Source organism: Sinocyclocheilus rhinocerous, unplaced genomic scaffold (assembly GCF_001515625.1).
Source record: "Sinocyclocheilus rhinocerous isolate Xijiao unplaced genomic scaffold, SAMN03320098_v1.1 scaffold580, whole genome shotgun sequence".
NCBI lineage: Eukaryota > Metazoa > Chordata > Actinopteri > Cypriniformes > Cyprinidae > Sinocyclocheilus > Sinocyclocheilus rhinocerous.
Genome location: NW_015670982.1, coordinates 1,617,648 through 1,624,747, shown reverse-complemented (window position 1 = coordinate 1,624,747; position 7,100 = coordinate 1,617,648). Strand labels below are relative to the sequence as shown.

Genomic DNA, 7,100 nt, shown 5'->3' with positions numbered 1-7,100 from the left:
GATGAGCCTGTAGGCCAACTTCCCTCATGGTCAGTCCATCCAGAAGAACATGGTCAACTATAGTGCTTTGTATTTCATCAGGAACAAATGTGCTTTGACCTCACCCCCTTCATTTTTATTTTCCCCTCCTATTCCTCTTTGTTTCCCACTACCAGGATTCATTTTCCAAAACTCATAATCACTTGTGCTCCTGTGCATATCTTCTTAAGATTCTGACTGGTGTGTCATCAGTTTTGCTACTGATTGTTCACACATGGATAAATGTGGCCTGTTTGAGTTTATTTTTTGATGCTTGATTTAATTGTATTGTGTGTTTGTATTTTCGGAATGAGAACATGGTTAAACCTGTGCAAAATGATGGCGTTTTTGTGTAGACTTTTGCAGAAAACACTGGGAAAAAAAATGGAACTAGTGTGCAAACAGGTGAAATGTGTTAAAAGTTTTGAGAAACGTGTCTTTGTTTTGAGAACTGTATGAATGGTTTGGAAAATTTGGCCAAATTAATCAGTTATAGTGTGTTAGCAATCGAGAAAAACGGTAAAACATTAATCAAAGTGTCATTAGATTTGAATCTTAATAGTTTGGTTTAATGTGTCAGTGCTATGGTCCTAGAATAAAAATGAAGAGGCAGTGTCCACATAACTGAATCATTACCATCAAACACAAGCATTTCAAAGGTGTCTTTAACTACGATGTACTTATGTAAAAAAATATATATATATATATAAATAAATAAAAGTAAGGTACAATCATGTACTTATTGTGTTTATGTTGTATTATAAAACACTTTTACTGCTATTGGAGTGGGATACAGTTAAGGTTTGGGACAGGTTTGTTTAAGAATAAGGGTGGATTAAAGGGGAAAATGTGGGGTCGACAATGTAGTTATAGACATAACTATACATAAATTAGTTACATATGTAAATACAAGCAGGTATTTTTTTTAATATTAGTGCAATGTAAAACATGTATGTACATAATAAGCACTTTGTGTCTATTATTAATTTAAATGTGAATGCATAGTAGTTAAAGACACTTAATATGAGTCCAATTATATATATTTTTTTTTTTTTTTTTTTTTTTTTTTTTTGCAGATTGTAGGTTAACTCTGGAGGTTTAAGAAATTATTTGGTCATATGTGAGTATTGTAAATTCAACTGCACCAACCTTCTGTTTTTATCCAGTCACGCACCGAATCGCAGATGGACTGTCACCTCGGCGATCTTTGAGTGACAGCGAGGATGATGACCTGCCCAACGTGACCTTGGAGAGAGTGAATGAAACAGGATCCACTGCCCTGACTATCGCCCGTGCTGTGCAAGAGTAAAGACACCTTCATTAAGCTGCAATATTTACAATCCAATCCTATCTATCATTATGATATATGATGGTAATTTTCAGAGCTCACTCTGTGCATGATATGATGTCCAGGATGACAAAAATCATAGAAATAAGATTATAGATTGTGACAGGGACCCAAGCACTCTCAAGGAGAATCACATTGAGATGTAAACACGGGAGTGATGCTGGCATCCAAAGAGGTGTTTATTTGAAGCAGATGTGCAAAATGTGCAAATAAATATGTTTAAGAGCATAAAAACAGTACCAATTCCCCTCTACACGACTGAGACCGGAGTTTACCACTCAAGCAGCGCTACAATAACCATGCTTTTTTCTGCTCTTACTAAATGGAACATACCATTTTTATAAAATAAACTCATCTCTCCATCTGATTAATAAATAAGTACATAAGATCATTAAGAACACTTAAATCCCATATAGGTAAACACAATAGAAAGGATGGATAAAACCAAAAAATACTGTATATTTCCATAAATCAGCTAAAATTTCCTTTAAGGCCCTTCACACTCTGCTAAAACATGAAATATACACCAGCAAACCCGACATAAATATTAAAAAATAAAATAAAATAAAAACTGCACAAGAACAGTAAGAACACGATAAAAACAGTGATGGAAGCCAACTTCAAGGACTCTCCATCACATAGATATTTAAAAGTAAACAGATATTTTAGACATTTTAAAAGTTAAAAAAAAAGAGTGTTAAAGTGAATGATCTTTTTAAATAAAGAATTGGATATGGCATTATCAGCATTATTAGAAAGCAAGTAGGGACAATGGCAAACGGTTGGCAGTGCTGTGTAAATGATTCTGGAAAGGACAAAAAAAAAACAGTAGTGAATATTAGTGTGAAAGAGAAAGTGTGTCTAGTGTTGCTTATTTGACCTGTTGGTTCTTAAATCAATAAGGATTTGAGCCAGTGAGTCATGTAGTGTTTGTATACATACCGTGCAGTTATAGTCTAGGGACAAAATTTGAAATCTGACAAAACCACCATGGAGACATGGGGGAAAACTGGAAAAACTATTCATAAATAATTCCAGTAATATTTTTACTTTATTATTGTATTATTTTTGTTTTTATAATTTGCTATACTTTCTCCAAAAAAGGGGGGGGGTACAAAAGCTGTCACTGGGATGGCACCCTTACTCTTAAAAGGTGCATATTAGAACTGTAAATTTACATATAAGTACCTAGATGGTACATATTAGTACTTTTTGAAAAGGTGACCAGTGACCGCTTTTGTACATTTTATTCTGGACGTGTATATATTTTTACATGTTTGGCAGATGCCTACCCGATTTAAAGCATATTCAGGGTAAACATTTCGCGAGTATTTTCGTTCCCTTGAAATGGAACGGATGACCTTGTTTAACCAGTTGAGCGTCAGGAACTGATTTCAGTCTCAGAGGGAGTGTGCTTCAGGTTGAATGTGTTGTGGACACAGGTGCAGGAGACGATGCAGGTTTATATATCCCCTGACCCGTGATCAGCAAGTGAATAATGAATGACTTTATTATTATATTAAACTGATAAACTGGTCTCCAGACAGTGATGCTGCCCTGCACGTAACCACAACTGGAAAGCCCCTCTGGTTTTCTCCAGTGGGAAACATACAAACAAAAGACGGAACATAAATGACTGTGCTGAGTTTAGTCTGACGGCAGCTGCTGTTTCCCTCCCTGGTTCTCTCTTGTTGACAACATTGTAATGTTGATTCTTACTGTAAAACTAGATGGAGTTCCTCTGACCTCGGACTAAAAATTCCAAGCCACATATGAGCACATAATGGAATGTGGAAAATAGTGACAGCATTTTAAAGAATGTAGATATTGTTTAACGGGGGAGAAAAGATCTAGGATGTTTTCTTTCTGTCTTTTCCTCTTTGGGTCCCAAAAGTGATGGAGTGTGCCAAAAGCTACAGGTACCCCTCGTTGACCCCACTCCACACACACATACACTCACAGCCTCCACTCCTGCTACCCAAAAGAAACAGGAAGTGGCTCTGTGGGGGGTGAAAATGTCTCTTCTGCCACTCAGAAAACATTTCCAGTGAAAAGTAGGCTCGCCATCTAATTTATCCTGACAAGAAAATAAAACCGAGTTCAAGAAAAGGCAGATTTCCCTGATACCAAAAATATGCACAGTAAATGTTAGCTATTCATTTCCCTAAATAAACAATTGATACTCTCTTTTGATCTTTAAATGACAAATAATGTAAATAATAATGCAAAATGTTTCTGCATAATTTTATTTACATTTCTGAACCACTAGCGCCACCAAACGGAAGTACAAAAATAATGGCTTTTCATACAGGTTTTCTAAACACTCTTCGCCCTATTTGCTATTTGTCGACCAAATTGGTTAAGCCAATATTGCTATGTTGGGCTGGTTGGCATACTCAAACTTATTCTTCACCATGAATCTTTTTTTCTGCTCTGTTAGTAAACACCATACAGGCCTAAATTAACTTAATTGTATATGTATTAAGAAAAAAGATTAATAGATCTGCTGCACACTAGGAGCACGCAACCTCTTTTAATATTTGCTTGTCCGTCTGTGGAAATATCGCCACAGAGATCCACTCTGGTTGTGTGAAATTTTAAGGGAATCAAAGAACGAAGAGAAAACATCGGAAAAAAATATTGTCTGACTCGCTCCTGGAGGGTCGGTGTCCTGCAGAGTTTAGCTCCAACCCTAATCAAACACACCTGAACCTGCAGGTGTGTTGAGGAAAGTTGGAACTAAACTCTGCAGGACACCGGCCCTCCAGGAGCGAGTTTGGTGACCCTGGATTATTAGCATAGCTCCCTCAAGTGGTGATTTAAAGTAAAGAAGTAAACATTTATATTTTCTGATTTGTTTACATGCGAGTATAATAAAAATTGCAAATTTGCTGATAATTCATCAATTTAATGTGTGTGTGTGTGTGTGTGTGTGTGTGTGTGTGTGTGTGAGTGAGTGAGTGAGTGAGTGAGTGAGTGAGTGAGTGACTATCATACTAAACAAAACTGTCTTCAAATTATATCTTTAATTCAAAAGCATGCTGTCATTGCAGTTCCTTGTTGCCGTTCAGCATTGAGAGCCTGCGGAGGCCCCGTCCTTCAGAGTCACCTGACTCAAAGAGGAGGCGCATTCACAGGTGTGAGTTTGAGGGCTGCAATAAGGTTTACACCAAGAGTTCTCATCTTAAAGCCCACAGACGCACACACACAGGTTAGTCAGCCTACATTTAGGCCTACATCAGGTCATGTTTTGAAAAAAGTTCTGTTCTTGTAAGGTCCTTTCTTTCTTTCTTTCTTTCTATATATATATATACTGTATATACATATACATATACATATTTTTTTCTCTCAGGTGAAAAGCCATACAAGTGTACGTGGGATAACTGCACATGGAAGTTCGCTCGCTCTGACGAGCTGACGCGACATTATCGCAAACACACTGGTGTCAAACCGTTCAAATGCAGCGACTGCGACCGCAGCTTCTCCCGCTCGGACCACCTCGCCCTCCACCGCCGCAGACACGCCCCACAAACATGCATAGTGTGAAAAAGACGTTTGATGGACAATATAAGCGGACAGAGCAGGTCTCTATCTGCCAGCATCGCATGCAGAAGATCTGGAATTACTCCTCGCACAACAATAAAGAGGTGAAAGACATGGAAATTTGACAGGAATGAGAGACGGAAGATGAAGTCCATGTATTATGCGATTCACGTGCATTTATCTACATTTCCCTCATATAGTTTATCTTCTGCACTTTTATGTGAGGTTTATTCATAGAGGTGGGAGCCTCAATTTGGCACAGAGTCTTATACTAGCCTAACTATTAAAAGCCTGTTAAAGGTGCTGTATACAATTTTTTTTATACTTAATTACTATAGAATCAGCAAGCAACTATTTTCTATGTAAAGATATAGTGTAGTAGCCTAATAGTATCCTTAGCAAAAAGTGAAGTCAGAACCCCTCTGTGTGTGTGTGTAATCCAAGCTTTTCTGTTCGGTTTTATCGGTAGTCGGGACGGCCGGGGCGTGTTTGTTATTGTATGTGAGCCCTCCCTTTAAAATAGTTGGCCCTCCCCGCATTTATAATAAGATAATACGGAGCTTTCTGCTTCCACATACCATGTTTCTATATTAGCATAATACTTACCTCGTCACTTGCCATTGTTTACAAAAGCCGAAGGTATATCAATTTTGTTAAATATTCCGTTTTCTTGATGCGTTTCACGTGGGGGGCGTGGCCGAACGGAGGGTGAGGGTGTGGCCGAAGCGATTCTCCTGTGCAACATCTAGTAGTTGAAAAATCGTGTACAGCACCTTTAAATGTAGGCCTATTCGATTCTCCAAACCTTCACGTTTCCTTCAGGTTTACACTTGGAAGACTTATGGTTTTTCATATCACTAGTCTAAAAATATTTAGAATTCATTTTATAATACTTATTTTTTTGTCTAAAAAGCATTGCAGAGGAGCCTAAATCTGTTCAGTGCAAGCTTTGGTTATGCATTTAGCAAATAAAAGTCACTTTGAAAAAAAAAAATGTAATTTACAATTTGCAGGGTAATAATAGCATTGCTGTCATCGTGTAGAACTAAGTACAAACTTGTTTCAGATCAAAAAAGACACGCACACACACACACACACAACAAGAAAACAGGACAAACAAACATAAAACATGACATTATCACAATGAAGGTTTACATTCTAGCTTCAAATTCTGCATGGGCTCCAGTTATCACTTTATTATGGAATCTGAAGTTCTTGTTTGTTTTTATATATAACTGAATGTGAGGAGACGGCCGTACCATTGATGTAGTGTTCTGTCCTCTCAGGAGACATTCTCTCACACCGTTTTAAACTTTCCTTGCATCATTTGTGCACAAAACTAGTGTAGCAGATGTCTGTATATTTTATAGTCTTTACCATGTGGTATATTATTTTGGTTTGTTTGTATTGTATGTCATATATTTGTTCTGTATTCCGAGATTTGCACCCTTTTGACCATAAATATGTGATGCCAAAATGTATAGTATTTTACAGGGAACCCAGTGACTAAAAATCATGAGTGTAAATGATCGTCAAATGGGCATTCCTTTTTATTTTTTTTTCTTCTACAATGATGTATCTGTAAATGATGTTATGGTAAACATTTCAGTTTTATATGGATTTAACTGTGAATTTATACATAAATACAGTATATGTTAGAAAAAGGCATGAATAAAAGCACAGATTTGTATGTACAGAAAAGACTTGTGTGACTTTAAAGACCATACAAAGGCCCAAACGCATATGCCTCATGAAGTTTAGAGATAACGTGATAATCTTACTGGACAGAACAGAATATAAAAGAGCAATTATAACCGATCAAATAGAACATTGACGGATTTATTTATGTATTTATTTATTTTAAGAATTCTGGTAGATACTGGAATGACACTATTACGGCAAAATGCATATTTCTTCATTGACAGCCATTCAGAAGAGACTATATTCCAAAATAATTGTATTTCATCAAGTAATATATAAATTGCACATATCTAATTATATTATAGTAGATGTTTTGTAAATAACATATTTTTGAATGGTCATAAAAGCATAAAATTGACATATTTTTGGCTTGGACAAGAGACAGGCATCTTACACCACTGTACGTGTCTTTTTTGCCTTACCTCTTTATATACTGCATAGACAGCATTTTTTTTAAGCTTTTGAGCCTACGCTGAGCGCCTAGGTCGCA

At 36.7% G+C, this 7,100-nt stretch overlaps 1 protein-coding gene across 2 annotated transcripts in view; it reads left to right on the top strand.

Moving 5' to 3' along the window:
- LOC107734581 (Krueppel-like factor 12) overlaps positions 1–6,852 on the top strand; it is a 29,350-nt gene extending 22,498 nt beyond the window's left edge. For both annotated transcript variants that reach the window (XM_016546576.1, XM_016546575.1), the window contains exons 4-6: positions 1,185–1,323; positions 4,420–4,577; positions 4,719–6,852. In XM_016546576.1, the coding sequence (XP_016402062.1) occupies positions 1,185–1,323; positions 4,420–4,577; positions 4,719–4,912 (491 nt within the window). In that variant the 3' untranslated portion in view covers positions 4,913–6,852. The remainder of the gene's footprint in view (positions 1–1,184; positions 1,324–4,419; positions 4,578–4,718) is intronic.
- Positions 6,853–7,100: the final 248 nt, after the last annotated feature.